Source organism: Pantherophis guttatus, chromosome 11 (genome assembly GCF_059756535.1).
Source record: "Pantherophis guttatus breed Tessera chromosome 11, ASM5975653v1, whole genome shotgun sequence".
Taxonomy (NCBI): Eukaryota; Metazoa; Chordata; class Lepidosauria; order Squamata; family Colubridae; genus Pantherophis; species Pantherophis guttatus.
The window spans coordinates 23489097-23504312 of NC_142073.1; the positions used below are offsets into that span (position 1 = coordinate 23489097).

The window sequence follows — 15216 nt, forward strand, 5'->3', positions numbered from 1 at the left end:
GTGAAAATAGGATAGGACAGGACAGGAGAGGAGAGGAGAGGAGAGGAGAGGATAGGATAGGATAGGATAGGATAGGATAGAAATAGAATTGGGATGGGATGGGATGGGATGGAATGGAGAAGAGAAGAGAAGAGAAGAGAAGAGAAGAGAAGAGAAGAGAAGAGAAGAAAAGATGGAATGGAATGGAATGGAATAAAATAGGAATAGGATAAAATAGAATAGAATAGAATAGAAATAGAATTGGGATGGGATGGGATGGAATGGAATGGAACAGAATAGAAAAGAGAAGAGAAGAGAAAAGAAAAGAAAAGAAAAGAAAAGAAAAGAAAAAAAAGAAAAGAAAGAAAAGAAAAGATGGAATGGAATGGAATAAAATAGGAATAGAATAGAATAGAAATAGAATTGGGATGGGATGGAATGGAATAGAAAAGAAAAGAGAAGAGAAAAGAAAAAAGAAAAGAAAAGAAAAAAGAAAAGAAAAGAAAAGAAAAAAGAAAAGAAAAAAAAAGAAAAGATGGAATGGAATGGAATAAAATAGGAATAGAATAGAATAGAAATAGAATTGGGATGGGATGGGATGGAATAGAAAAGAAAAGAGAAAAGAAAAGAAAAGAAAAGAAAAGAAAAGAAAAGAAAAGAAAAGAAAAGAAAAGAAAAGAAAAGAAAAGAAAAGAAAAGAAAGAAAAGAAAAGATGGAATGGAATGGAATGAAATAAAATAAAATAGGAATAGGATAGAATAGAATAGGATAGAATAGAAATAGAATTGGGATGGGATGGGATGGGATGGGATGGGATGGAATAGAGAAGAGAAGAGAAAAGAAAAGAAAAAAGAAAAGAAAAGAAAAGAAAAGAAAACAAAAGAAAAGATGGAATTGAATGGAATAGAATAGAATAGAATAGAATAGAATAGAATAGAATAGAATAGAATAGAATAGAATAGAATAGAATAGAAGCTGGAAGGGACCCTGGAGGTCTTCTAGTCCAGTTCCCTGCTCAAGCAGGAGAACCTATACCATTTCAGACAAGTGGCTGTCCAGTTTCCTCTTCTAATTAGTTAAGCTTTGGGGTTTGGCATGTTGTTGAACTCGGCTGCAGGGACTTGCTCAAGAACCCATCGTTCGTATGCTTCTTGCTCGTGGGGCCGGTTGCTCTGTGGCCAACCCTGCTTAACCCTCGTGGTCTGCCAATGGCGGTGTAGGTCGTGTGTGGGGGGCCCGCTCAACAGACTGGGCTGCTTTGAATGAATAGCTGGCCTGACGTGAGCCCCCTTTGCCTCTCTTGCAGAACGTGCTGGCCAAGGCCCTCTACGACAACGTGGCCGAGTCCCCGGACGAGCTCTCCTTCCGGAAGGGGGACATCATGACGGTGCTGGAACGCAACACGCAAGGCCTGGACGGCTGGTGGCTCTGCTCCTTGCACGGCCGGCAGGGCATCGTGCCAGGCAACCGCCTCAAGATCCTGGTGGGGATGTACGACAAGAAGCAGCTCCCGGGGCCCCACCAAGGGCCCCTCCAGCCTTCGCTGCCCCAGCCCGCAGGACAAACCCCGCTGGTCTTTTCCCAGCAAGGGGGCTACACCCCGCTCTCCCCTGCTTCTCAATACACCCCCATGCACCCCTCCTACCTTCCCCAAGAGGACAACGTCTACTTGGTGCCAGCGCCCAACAAGACCCCAGGGGCCCCGGGGCCCTTCCAGTCTCCTGCCGGCAAGCAGATTTCCGCCTACCCCAAACAAAGTCCTTCTCAAGCGCAGGATGTTTATCAGGTGCCAGCCGGGCCGGCCTGCCTATCCCAGGACATTTACCAGGTTCCTCCAGCTCCCTCCGGCCTGGGGCAGGACATTTACCAGGTCCCTCCTTCTCTGGACGGCCACGGCTGGGATCCCCCCAAGGCCCAAGGCAAGGTAAGTGGCCGAGACGGGGTATCCGGGCTCCGCGTCTTTTGGTTTCCACACCGGCCAGTACAAAATAAACCTCAACCGGGGATGATCCAAGGCTGCCTTACATTGTGGGGCTCTTCGGCTGGGGATCATGGGTATCGTCATCCATATCTAGGGGGCGCCTCCTTTGGGAAAGCTGGATTAAGCTGAGGGGGCGACGGGGGTGTAGAAAGAGGAAGAGTCCTCATTCAGTCTGAAAAATGCCATCCTGGCTGCTCCTCCCGCATCTTTGTACGTAAAGCCTTTGCACCCCATACAGAGAGTCCTCGACTTACGACCCATCTCTTAGTGGCTCTTCGAAGTTCCGATGGACCTACCTGGGGGCTACTTAGGACCCAATTTCAAAGTTTGGTCCTCCCCCACAGTTACAGGACCGTACTTTGGGGCACTGCAAAAAGGAATCATACCATCGAATCATACTTTATGACTGATGTGACTTTTTGACCACTACGATTGTAACTCAAGGACGATCTGTATCAGACTTTCGAGGGAGGCCTGGTCTAGAAACTGACATGGCAGGGAGTCTCTTTCCCCTGCCCCCCCTCTCCCTCCCTCCCTCCCTCCCTCCCTCCCTTTCTTTCTCTCTCTCTCTCTCTTTTTCCCTCTTTCTCTTTTTCTCTTTCTTCTCTCTCCCTCTTTCTCTTTCACTTTCTTTCTTCCTCTTTCTCCTCTCTTCTTCTCTCTTTCTCACTTTCTTTCTCTCCTTCTTTCTCTTTCACTCTCTTTCTTCCTTTCTCCTCTCTCTTCTTCTCTCTTTCTCTTTCCTTCTTTCTTTCTTTCTCTCCCTCTTTCTCTTTCACTCTCTCTTTCTTCCTCTTTCTCCTCTCTCTTCTTCTCTCTTTCTCGCTTTCCTTCTTTCTCCCTTTCTTTCTCTCTCCCTCTCTTTCTCTTTCTCTTTCTCTTTCTTCCTCTTTCTCCTCTCTTTCTCTTTCTTTCTCTCTCCCTCTCTTTCTTCCTCTTTCTACTCTCTCTCGTCTTTTCTCTCCCTCTCTTTCTTTCACTCTTTCTTTCTTTCTCTTTCTCTCTCTCTTTCTTTCTCTCTCTCTCTCTGCTTTCCCACCTCTCCTTCCTCCTCAGGGCCACAGCTAAGTTTTTCTGTCCTAAGGAGATCCTCCCTCATTCAGGTTTGCATAGCTTGGTGCGTGTCCGTCCGTCCATGTGAGAACAGTCAAGATGGCAGCTGCATCCGGGCATGCTACCTGCTAGGTGCTTTGCAGATAGAGCCCCACACATAACAGGGGACAATGTGGGCCCTGCAAATACTGCCTGTCTCCTCCCTTTTCCAATTGGACAGTTAGTCTAACAGAGGGTTTGTATCTTCCTCATTGGCTGCTTTGGGGCCGGATCCCCTTGACCGGGCTTCAGTCTGTCTCATTGGCCGGAGGTGGCGACTCCAATAGGATGGTGGTGTGTCTGATGCGACCAGTCAGTGGCCGTCTCGGAGCCGGAGCAAGGGGACTCCAAGGCACGGAGAATCCCAGGAGAGAACGAGGCTGGAGCTGCTACCAGTTTAGGCTGTTTTAAAAGAGAGAGTTTATTTATTTATGTATTGGTTCGATTTATATGCCGCCCTTCTCCGGAGACTCAGGGCAGCTTACAGTGCGTTAAGCAATAGCCTTCCTACTTTTGTATATTTTATACAAAGTCAGCTTATTGCCCCCACAAACTGGGTCCTCAATTTACCTACCTTAGAAAGGATGGAAGGCTGAGTCAACCTTGAGCCTTGGAGAGATTCGAACTTGCAGTAATTGCAGGCAGCTGATGTTAATAACAGTGCTTTAGTCTGCTGCGCCACCAGGCTCGCAGTGTTTACTGGCTGGATGCCCTTCCTGTCTCCAATGCAGAGTTCCCCCCCCCCAGCAGATTTATTTATTTATTTATTAGTTTGATTTATATGCCGCCCTTCTCTGGAGACTCAGGGCGGCTTACAGTGCATTAAGCAATAGCCTTCATACTTTTGTATATACCTGCTTAGTAGGGCTTTTGGCTGCCCCAAGCGGTGTTCTTTTTTTATACAAAGTCAGCTTATTGCCCCCCCAGTCCAGGTCCTCATTTTACCTACCTCGAAAGGACGGAAGGCTGAGTCAACCTTGAGCCTGGTGAGATTCGAACTTGCAATAATTGCAGGCAGCTGGTGCTACTTAACAGCACTTTAGTCTGCTGCGCGACCAAGAGTTGGGGAAACCACCCTCCCAGCTGTGCTCCCGGGGCTCTTAATGGGCGCCATGTTGGAGGGCTGCTTGCGCTCTTGGGCACTGCCGGGTTCCATGAAAACCAGCTGCAGCCGGGCCCAGTGGGGCTAAGCAGCTTCCCTCCAGGCTCAGGAGCTTCCAGAAACACGATTCCAAATGGCTCCAGCCTCTGGCTCTTCCTTTCTACACCAGAAAAGCTGGGCATCCCGTTCAGAGGATTGGAGGGTGGGGTGGGGTGGGGGAAGGAAGCAGGTGTGGCCCGCCTGGGCCTGCAGGGCAGCGTGCTGGTGGGTGGGCTGCCAGCAGACCCTCCCTCTCTGCTTCAAACAGCTGAAGGAACAGGGGCGGCTTGTGTCCTCCTGGGCAGTTTGGAATTGCAAGGCGGCGGGGTGGGAGCAAGCAGAAGGGACAGTTCCAGATCCGTGCTCTTTGTGCCCTGCGCGCTCCTCTCGCCTGCTCTCCCATCCAGCCGAGCAGCGGCCTGGAACAAAGCCAAGGACTGGACTTCAGATTTGCAATTTTACTGGGACTTTTGCCCGGGTGAAGTGTTGCAGGAGGCTCCAGAGAGCCATTTCCGGTCCTTTCCTGGGAACGGAAATGGCTTCTCCTGGGCCTCCGTCACAGAGGCAACCTGGTCTCCCTTCCTGGGCAGGGCTGCGGTTGGAGGGGGGCCTTCCTGCAAAAGGGGAGGGGGGCCCCAGGAGCCCCTGCCCAGCTTCTCGGTTGCCTTTGGCTCCAGCCTTGGGATGCTGCGAAGGGACCTTGTCCCAGCTGCTGCTTGTGTGAATCCAGAGCAGGCAAAACTGGGGCATTGGCACAGAAGCTGGGAATAAACAGAGCAGGTTTGCAGGTGCCGTCTAAGCGGTTTAACCAAGGAAAGGTCGAGTAGATCTGGATCTAGTAACATTCACACGGCAGGCTTGGGGTCTTCTGGGCCAGCAAAGCCAGAGGTGAGCTGTGTGTGGATTGATACAAGGAGCAGACAGAGTCCTTTGAGAGGAAGAGGACAACCTGTTTTCCAAAGCACCCGAAGGCCAGAAAAGGAATAATGAATTGAAACTCATCAAGGAGAGATTCAACCTGGAAATAAGGAGGAATTTTCTGACAGTGAGAACCATCAACCAAAGGAACAGAAGTTGCCTTCAGATGTTGTGGGAGCTTCATCCCTGGAGGCTTTCAAGAAGAGACTGGACTGCCATCTGTCAGAAATGGTGTAGGGTTTCCTGCTTGGGCGGGGGGTTGGACTAGATGACCTACAAGGTCCCTTCCAACTCTGTTAATCTGAATCTATCTAAAATGATCAAAGGCCTGGAGGCTAAAACATACAAAGAATGGTTGCAGGAACCGGGCAGGGCTAGTCTACTGAAGAGAAGGACCAGGGGAGACAGGATAGCAGTCTTCCAATATTTGAGGGGCTGCTACAGAAAGGAGGAAGGGGGTCAAGCTATATTCCAAAGCACCTGAAGGCCAGACAAGGAATAATGGATGGAAACTGATCAAGGAGCGATTCAACCTAGAAATAAGGAGAAATTTCCTGACAGTGAGAACAATCAACCGATGGAACAGAAGTTGCCTTCGGAAATTGTGGAAGATTCATCCCTGGAGGCTTTCAAGAAGAGATTGGACTGCCATCTGTCTGAAATGGTGTAGGGTCTCCTGTGTAGGCGGGGGGTTGGACTAGATGACCTACAAGGTCCCTTCCAAGTTTATTATTCTGTTCTGCTCTGCTCTGCTCTGCTCTGCTCCTTGTGTCAATCCACATGCAGGCGCACAAAAACTCCTGTGGCTGCACCGGTTGTGTGTGTGTGTTTGTGTTTGTGTGTGTGTGTGTGTGCGCCAGACTGGATGTTGCTTCCTTCCAAGACCCCCTCCTTCCCAAGCCCTGCGTGTTTCTCTTGCATTCAGCCGCTGACCTTGAAGGAGAGGCTGGGAGGGAGGGAAGGAAGGAAGGAAGGGATTTGGGAAAGGGTGTCGTAGCCTCCCACTCACCTCTCCCCCTTTCCCCAGATTTTGGCATGGAGAGCAGGAGGCACCAAGCAGCAGTCCTGGAGCAAACTATGGGGAATACAAGTACAGTAGTCCTTGACTTACAACCATTCATTTAGTGACGAATTTACAACGGCACTGAAAAAAGCGACTTAAACCCGTTTTTTTTTCACAATTATGACCGCTGCAGCATCCTCGTGGTCACGTGATCCAAAATCAGACCCTTGGCCACTGACTCACATTTATGACGGTTGCAGTGTCCCCCGGGCTCACCTGATCCCCTTTTGCGACCTTCTGACCAGCAAAGGCAAAGTTCACTTAACAACCGTGTTGATTAATGTCACAACTGCAACCATTCACTTAAATAACCGTGGCAAGGAAGGTCGTAAAACGGGGGAAAACTCACTTACCGAATGTTTCACTTGGCAATATAAATTTGGGGCTCAAGTGTGGTCGTACGCTGAGGACTACCTGTCGTGGCTGCAGGAAGTGCTTTCTGCCCCACGGCAGGCTGCCTTCTGGCCCAAGAGAGACTGGCATCTTTTAGGGCATGGGTGTCAAACTCAAAGCCCGGGGCCGTATCTGGCCTGCGGGGCTGCCCTGGAAACAGCGAAGGACCGGCCCGTGGTGTTTCTGCCAGCGAAAACAGGTTCCCAAGCTCCGTTTTCGGCTGCCACAGCCTCCTGCAACCCTCTGCCAGTGAAAACGGAGCTCGGGAGGGCTGTATTCAGAATCAGATCCATACAGATCCATACAGACCAGAGGTGGGTTTCAGCAGGTTCTGACCAGTTCTGGCGAACCGGTAGCGGAAATTTTGAATAGTTCAGAGAACCGATAGTAAAAATTCTGACTGGCCCCCCACCCCCCATTTTTTCTCTACCTCCCAAGTCCCAGCTGATCGGGAGGAAATGGGGATTTTACCCTGAAGTGGGGTGGGAATGGAGATTTTACAGTATTCTTCCCCTGCTATGCCCACCAAGCCACGCCCACCATGCCACACCCACAGAACCGGTAGTAAATTTTTTCGAAACCCACCACTGATACAGACATTCGTTTAATGACCGTTCAAGGTTACAACAGCGTTGAGATAAGTGACTCACAACTGGCTTCGCCCTTATGATTTGTTGCAGCATTTCCCCTCGGTCACATGATTCAGATTTGGGCCCTTGGCAACCAGCATGTGTACACAATGGTTGCACCCCACGGGGGCCCATTGACACACTGACTTTGCTGGTCAGAAGCCGGCTGGAAAGGTCGCAAATGGCAATCACGTGATTCCGGGACTCTGGAAATGCTGTAGATACAAGCCCAGCACCCAAATTTTGATCCTGCAACTGTGGGAATGCTCTATGGTTGCGAGTGTGAGGACCAGTCGCCAGTCGTATTTTTTCAGTGCTGTTTTACCGTGTTTCCCCGAAAATAAGACCCTGTCTAATATTCTTTTGAATCCTGAAATAAGCACTTGGCCTTATTGCCATGCGCACAAAAGCCCGATTGAGCTTATTATCAGGGGATGTCTTATTTTGGGGGAAACAGGGGAGAGAGAGAAAGAGAGAGTGAGAAAGAGAGAGAAGGAGGGAGGGAGGGAGGGAGAGGGAGATTGAAAGAGAAAGATTTATTTTTTATTTTATTTTACTTCCAATTTATATACCGCCCTTCTCCGTGAGGACTCAGGGCGGTGTACAGCCAGAATTAAGAACATGAAATACAAATATTAAAAAACAATTAAAATATATATAAATTTGGCCCAAAAATTAAAAATGACAGACAGATAAAAAGATGACAGATAGATAGATACCGTGTTTCCCCGAAAATAAGACCCTGTGTTATATTTTTTTTGAACCCTGAAATAAGCGCTTGGTCTTATTGCCATGCACTCAAAAGTCCGATTGGGCTTATTATCAGGGGATGTCTTATTTTGGGGGAAACAGGGGAGAGAGAGAAAGAGAGAGTGAGAAAGAGAGAGAAGGAGGGAGGGAGGGAGAGGGAGATTGAAAGAGAGAGAGACAGAGAGAGATGACAGATAGATAGATACCATGTTTCCCCAAAAATAAGACCCTGTCTTATATTTTTTTTGAACCCTGAAATAAGCACTTGGCCTTATTGCTGTGCGCTCAAAAGTCCGATTGGGCTTATTATCAGGGGATGTCTTATTTTGGGGAAACCAGAGTAACTTCAAATGGTCACTAAATGAATGGTTGTAAGTCGAGGACTGCCTATAGTGGCTGTAGCACCCTTTGGATCAGGGAGGGATGAGGCTTCCTTCCTTGTTCCTGCAAAATAAGCTGGGGGCCCCTTCCTGGCTACTTTTCCAGAGGGCCCTGGAGACGAGTTGGGTCAGCAGGCCTGGGGACCCCAGGTTGATTCGGAGCTGCTCAAGTGGCTTTTGTGGTTGGGTTTGTTGCTGCGATGGGGTGTGTATGGGGGCAGGGGGGTGGGCTGGGCTGGGGTGAGTTTACATGGTTGACTTTTAATGCTGAACACTGCCCGGAGTCACTGTGTGTCAGTTGGGCAACCATATAAATCTAAAAGATGGATGGACGATCGATCGATCGATAGATGGATGGATGGATGGATGGATGGACGGATGGATGGATGGACGGATGGACGGATAGATAGATATGGATAGAGGATAGAAGGTAGATGATATAGATACAGATACAAGATAGATAGATAGATAGATAGATAGATAGATAGATAGATAGATAGATAGATAGATGATAGATAGATAGATAGATAGATAGATAGATAGATAGATAGATAGATAGATAGATAGATAGATAGACGGATAGATAGATATGGATAGAGGATAGAAGGTAGATGATATAGATACAGATACTAGATAGATAGATAGATAGATAGATAGATAGATAGATAGATAGATAGATAGATGATAGATAGATAGATAGATAGATAGATAGATAGATAGATAGATAGATAGATATGGATAGAAGATAGATGATAGATGATATAGATACAGATACAAGATAGATAGATAGATAGATAGATAGATAGATAGATAGATAGATAGATAGATAGATAGATGGGTGGATGATGGATGGATGGATGGATACAGATAGATGGATGGATGGATGCATGGATGCATGGATGGATAGATGATAGAAAGATAGATAGGTAGTTGACGGATGGATGGATGGATGGATGGATAGATAGATAGATAGATAGATAGATAGATAGATAGATAGATAGATAGACGGATGATGGATGGATGGATAGAGATAGATGGATGGATGCATGGATGGATAGATAATAATAATAATAATAATAATAATAATAATAATAATAATAATAATAATAATAATAATAATAATAATAATAATATTTCTATACCACCCTTCTCCCGAAGGACTCAGGGCGGTGTACAGCCAATTTAAAAACACAAGACACAACAATGATTAAAAATTAAAATAATTAAATAGATTTGGCCGGTTTAAAACCCCAAAAATTCAAAATATCCCAATTTAAAATCATTATGTTGATAGCCCGGCCTGGCGGAACAACAGGGTCTTCAGAGCGCAGCAAAACACCCGGAGGTCGGAGATCTTACGTATTTCCGGGGGCAGTTCATTCCACAGGGCAGGGGCTCCCACAGAGAAGGCCCTCCCCCTGGGTGTCGCCAGCCGACATAACTTGGCCGATGGCACCCTGAGGAGACCCTCTCTGTGGGAGCGGACTGGTCGGTGGGAGGCTATTGGTGGCAGAAGTCGGTCTCGAAGGTACCCGGGTCCTATGCCATGGAGCGCTTTAAAGGTGGTAACCAGCACCTTGAATCGCACCCGGAAGATGATAGAAAGATAGATAGGTAGATGACAGATGGATGGATAGATAGGTATAGATGGAGGGGGAGAGAGAGAGAGAGAGATTACAGGGGATGGCAAAAGATTCAGCCCAGGAGGGTTAACTGAAATGGGGCCAGGGATGGTCTCAGGATCCAAGCAATCTTTACGTTAGTTGGCATCTGACATTAGACATCCAAAGACCTTTGCAGTTACAAAAAACCCCCTCTTGTTTGTTTTTGTTGAAGCTGACTTCGACGTCGAATCCCTCGACGTGGCTCTGAGTTGCCTGGATCGAGGGTGACAGCAGCTGGAGGGCACACCATCCTCCAGCGGAGCTGGCACGGCCTCTGCTCTCTGTCTGGGTTGCCGAGGCTGGTGTGTGCGTGCGTGCGTGTGGGTGCGTGTGGTTTCTCTGCAAACAAACAACAGCTGGGAAAGCTGCTCCTGGCTCCAGGGTCTCTCCTTTCGCCCAGGAGGGAAACAGCCCTCATTGTGCATCAGCTCTAAGCCCCTCAGTGGCTCCTCTCTAAAAATAGAAGGTGATGTCATTCTGGCTTTCCCTGGGGAGGGCAGTTCCTGCAGCCAGCGCCTGTGGGTGGCCAGTGCCCCCTTCTGGAGAAAGTGTTGGCTGCACCTCGTGTGCTGGAGAGGTTTCTTTCTTTCTTTTTTTTTTAATAAAAAGTTTTTTTTATTTTTTAAAACATAAAATACATCTTTTAGAACGAAGCATTGATCCGGTTATAAATTGGTACAATCGCTAATTCATCTTTTAACAATACTTCATCTCCACTAATTATCATCTTGTAAAAATAATAATAATAAAAAGAAAAAAAACAGAAAAAAAACCCAGCTCACAACAACTCACTCAAAAACAATTACCTTTCTACTTTTTCACCTCAAAACTTAATTTCCAAATAACACAATTTAATGTTTTAGACAATTGTTTCCCTAAATTCTATCTATTTTATAATCCCATTATCCAAAAACCCGTTACTTAAATCTTTAAATCCTAAAGGATTTAAAGGCGGACTCGGGCAACACATCATTATCATTCTCCTCTTTTACTGTGAATAGTTTAAATCCCATTTCTCCTCCTTGATGGCTGTGTGTTTGTATCTCCCATTGAGTGGAGAGCAAGGCTTGGCAATACAATGCTCATGGCAATCGTGTCACCTCTGGCATCTCCCAATGTCTCTTATTTGTGTGTGTGTCTGTGTGTGTGTGTATGAGAGACAGAGGGAGAGAGAAGGAGGGAGGGAGGGAGGGGGGGGAGAGTGAGAGAGAGAGAGAGAGAAAGAATTTGAAGACCCTAAAAGTTTTAAATGCAAGATTTCAGTGTTCTCACCCAAAATTAAAATTCTGGACATGAACCATAATATCTCATGAACCTGTCAAAATTTCAAGGTGAACCCACTAAAATCTCAGGAGTTCTGGGGCGAGAGCATCCAAATCTTCAGAGAGAGAATGACAAAACTTGCAAGGTATTAGGAACAGCATCTCATCCATCCATCCATGAACTCCATCCATCCATCCATCCATCCATCCATCCATCCATCTATTTATTGGCTGCCCATCTTACCACAGGGTAGCATTTTGCCAATCCTTCAGCCATTCTGAAACTAAATTTTATCAGACAGTCAAGCAAATTTCCACGATGGGGCCTGGAAAGCTTGCTCACCTTGCGAAAACAGGTGAGCACGTGGACACCAGCAGGTAGGATAAAGCTCATCCCCCAAGGCCATCTTGTCCTTCATGGTGGGCTTCTGCTAGAGTGCTCTGTATCCAGCTACCCATGTTGCTAGCCTGGCATCTAGGAAGGCTCTTCTGTCAGTGAGGGTCTCCCAAGAGAAAGGGGTCCTGAGGCAGGTTCTTGTTAGAGTCGGCCATCTTTCTTTTCCGGCGACCTCCGCCTGCCCCACGGAGCAGGTGCTGGCTCTGAAGCATCCCCTTCCTTCCTCTGCAGGTGGTGATCCCCACACGGGTGGGACAAGTCTACGTTTACGAGACCCCCAAAGGAGAGCAGCAGGACGAGTATGATGTTCCTCGGCAGCTCCAGGAAATCTACGACGTGCCCCCCACAAGGGGGTTGATGGTGAACCGGAGTGGCCAGGAAGTGAGTGCGCTGGCTTTGTCTCTTGGGGCAAGGGGGCAGCGGGGTGGACATGGCAGGGACACACCCCATGTTTACACTCCTGGCCCAAGACTTGGCCAGGAGTCTGGCGTCAAACTGGGTTTAGGACATACAACGGATTCTTTAAAGATCGCTTGAATTTTATTTACTTATTTTGTTACACTTATATGCCTCCCTTCTCACCATCCGAATTGGCCCTGCCAGTTTCTTGCCTGCTTCGGCAACAGCAGCAGGGAGGATAGGGTTATACAGGTAGTCCTCGATTTACGATCAGAGTTGATCCCCAAATTTCTGTTGTTAAGTGAGATATTTGTTCAGTGAGTTTTGCCCCATTTTATGACCTTCATTGCCACGGTTGTTAGGAAGGAAGGAAAGGGAGGGAGGGAGGGAGGGAGGGAAGGACGGAAGGAGGGAAGGAAGGAAGGAAGGAAGGAAGGAAGGAAGGACTAGCAATAGCACTTAGATTTATATACTGCTTCACAGTGCTTTTACAGCCCTCTCTAAGCAGTTTACAGAGTCAGCCTCTTGCCCGCAACAATCTGGGTCCTCATTTTTCCGACCTCGGAAGAATGGAAGTCTGAGGCAACCTTGAGCCGGTCAGGATCGAACTGCTGGTAGTTGGCAGAATACTGCGTTCTGACCACTGCGCCACCAGGGCTCCCTGGTGAATCAGGGGATTGATGGAGAAGCTACCCAAAGCAGGCGAGACGAGAGGTGCAGGCCGAGCAGATCGGAGAAAATCAGGGAGGGATTTTGGTTGATCGCTTGAAAAAGCAGCTTCACAACGTCTCCTTTGTCCAGGTTTACGACAGCCCTGCGATGATGGGCAAGACCGCCAACAGTGGAGACCATGAGATCTACGATGTGCCGCCCAGCGTGGAGAAGAACCTGCAAGGGGTGAGTGGGGGGCCCAGGGACCAGTGGTGGGTTCCTCCCGGTTCGGCCCGATTCGGCTGAGCCGGTAGCGGTGACGATGTGATGTCACCAAACCGGTTCTCTTTGTCTGGGAGCTGGGCCCTGCCGCCCGCCCACGTGTTATTCCTACCTTTATTTCTTCTTTTTTAGCCCAGCTGATAGGTGTGGCAGAGTGGATTGCCGCACCTCAGCTGGGCATATACGTAAGGCGCTTGCGCGGAGCAATCGCGCGTGAAGCGTGTACACAAAGAGAACCGGTAGTAACCCACCACTGCCAGGGACTACCCTGGACTGGAGTGGGAATCATGGTTTAGTTAGTTGGAAGGGATCTGGAGAAGGGGCCGTGCGGTGAGCCAATGTAAGACTGCTGGTTAGGGGTAGCAGCCCGCTGGACGGCAGAGAAGGCCTTTCGACGAGGCTGGGATTTAGCCATCGTGTGTTCTCCGAGGGTTTGCCTTGATGTGTTGTGAGAAAACCTCTCCTGCAGACAGATAATCCTCAACGTACGACCACAACTGAATGTTCTGAAAATTTCTGTTGCTAAGTAAGACAGTCGTTCAGTGAGTTTTGCCGCATTTTACAACCTTTCTTGTCACTGGAAACAGCTGTGAGTAAGAGCAGGCTTCTGCCTGTCTTTTACAGGTAGGTCCTCAACTTATGGCCACAATTTCTGTCGCTAAGTGGACATTTGTTCAGTGAATTTGGCCCCATGTTACGATCATTCTTGGCACCGTTGTTAAGTGAATCTCTGAAGTTGTCTCAGTTAGTAACACGGTTGTTAAATGAATCTGCCTTCCCCTTTGAATTTGCTTGTCAGAAGGTCGCAAAAGGGGATCATGTGACCCTGGGATACTGCAGCCGTCATAAATATGAGTCAGTTGCCAAGTGTCTGACTTTTGATCATGTGACCATGGAAATGCTGAAACGGTCGTAAGAGTGAAAAACCGCCAGAAGTCGCTTTTTTCAGTGCCCTTGTAACTTTGAATGGTCACTAAATGAGCTGTTGTAAGTCAAGGACTAGCTGTATATCAGTGGTGGCATTCAGCCGGTTCGGACCAGTTCAGGCAAACTGGCGTAATACCGTCCTATTTAGCCACATTTTCGAGGGCGGACGCATGTGCAGAAGGCGTGCACGGGTGGGCGGGGCGAACCAGTGGTAAGAATATGTGAAACTCACTTCTGCTGCAGGGGTGAAATGCTCCCAGTTCGGACAGGTTCGGCCAAACTGGTAGTGATGGCCGCCGGTGGTTCAGAGAACTGGTAGCGATGGCGGCCGGTGGTTCACAGAATTGGTAGCGATGGCGGCCGGTGGTTCACAGAATTGGTAGCGATGGCGGCCGGTGGTTCGGAGAACCGGTAGCGATGGTGGCCGGTGGTTCAAAGAACCAGTAGCGATGGTGGCCGGTGGTTCGGAGAACCGGTAGCAATGGCGGTGCGAGGCTCTGCCCACCCGCCTGGTCGTTGTTACTTCCTGGTTTTAAACAGGAAGTAACCTGTTTTTTTACCCTCTGCACATGAGCAGAGGGTCCACATGCACACATGCACTTCCGAACCGGTTGGGAAGCTAAGTAGATTTCACCCCTGCTCTGCTGTATATCCTTCCTATCTACTCTGTTTCCCCGAAAATAAGACCTCCCCTGATAATAAGCCCAATCGGGCTTTTGAGTGCATGTGCCAAAATAAGCCCTCTCTGAAAATATTTAAACACAGAGCTGGAAATCAGGTAAGATGGCAAGAGGAGCCCCGTCTTGCTCCACGCGCCCCAAAATAATAAGACCTCCCCAAAAATAAGGCCAAGCACTTATTTCGGGGTTCAAAAAAATAGAAGACAGGGTCTTATTTTCGGGGAAACACGGTATGCACTCCTTCTCTGGACTCTGGATTTGACCTGGTGCAACTGTAGGTTGGAAGACTTTGGACCCTGAGCAAAGATGGGATGGCAGAACCTGTAGCTGGAGACAGATAGTCCTTGACTTACGTCCATTCGTTTAGTGGCCATTCAAAGTCACAATAGCGCCAAAAAAAAGAGCGACTTACGACCACTCCTTGCACTCATGACCGTCGCAACGTCCCCATGGTCATGTGATCAAAGTTTCAGGCGCTTGGCAACTGCCATGTATTCATGACAGATGTGACATTCCCAGGTTGCGGCCGCCAGATGCCACCTTTCCCAGGGGGCTTCCGACAAAGGGGAGCCACGTTTCCTTAAAACACCACGTGGTTTACTTCACCGCTGGTCGTTCGCTTAAAAC

The 15216-nt window shown here is 48.3% G+C and overlaps 1 protein-coding gene across 1 annotated transcript in view; it reads left to right on the top strand.

Annotated features, from left to right (window-relative positions):
* The window catches only part of BCAR1 (BCAR1 scaffold protein, Cas family member), a 63421-nt gene that overhangs the window by 36325 nt on the left and 11880 nt on the right, over positions 1 to 15216 (top strand). Inside the window, exons 2-4 of the mRNA XM_034425532.3 lie at positions 1287 to 1904; positions 11882 to 12031; positions 12851 to 12946. Of these exons, the coding sequence (XP_034281423.2) occupies positions 1287 to 1904; positions 11882 to 12031; positions 12851 to 12946 (864 nt within the window). The remainder of the gene's footprint in view (positions 1 to 1286; positions 1905 to 11881; positions 12032 to 12850; positions 12947 to 15216) is intronic.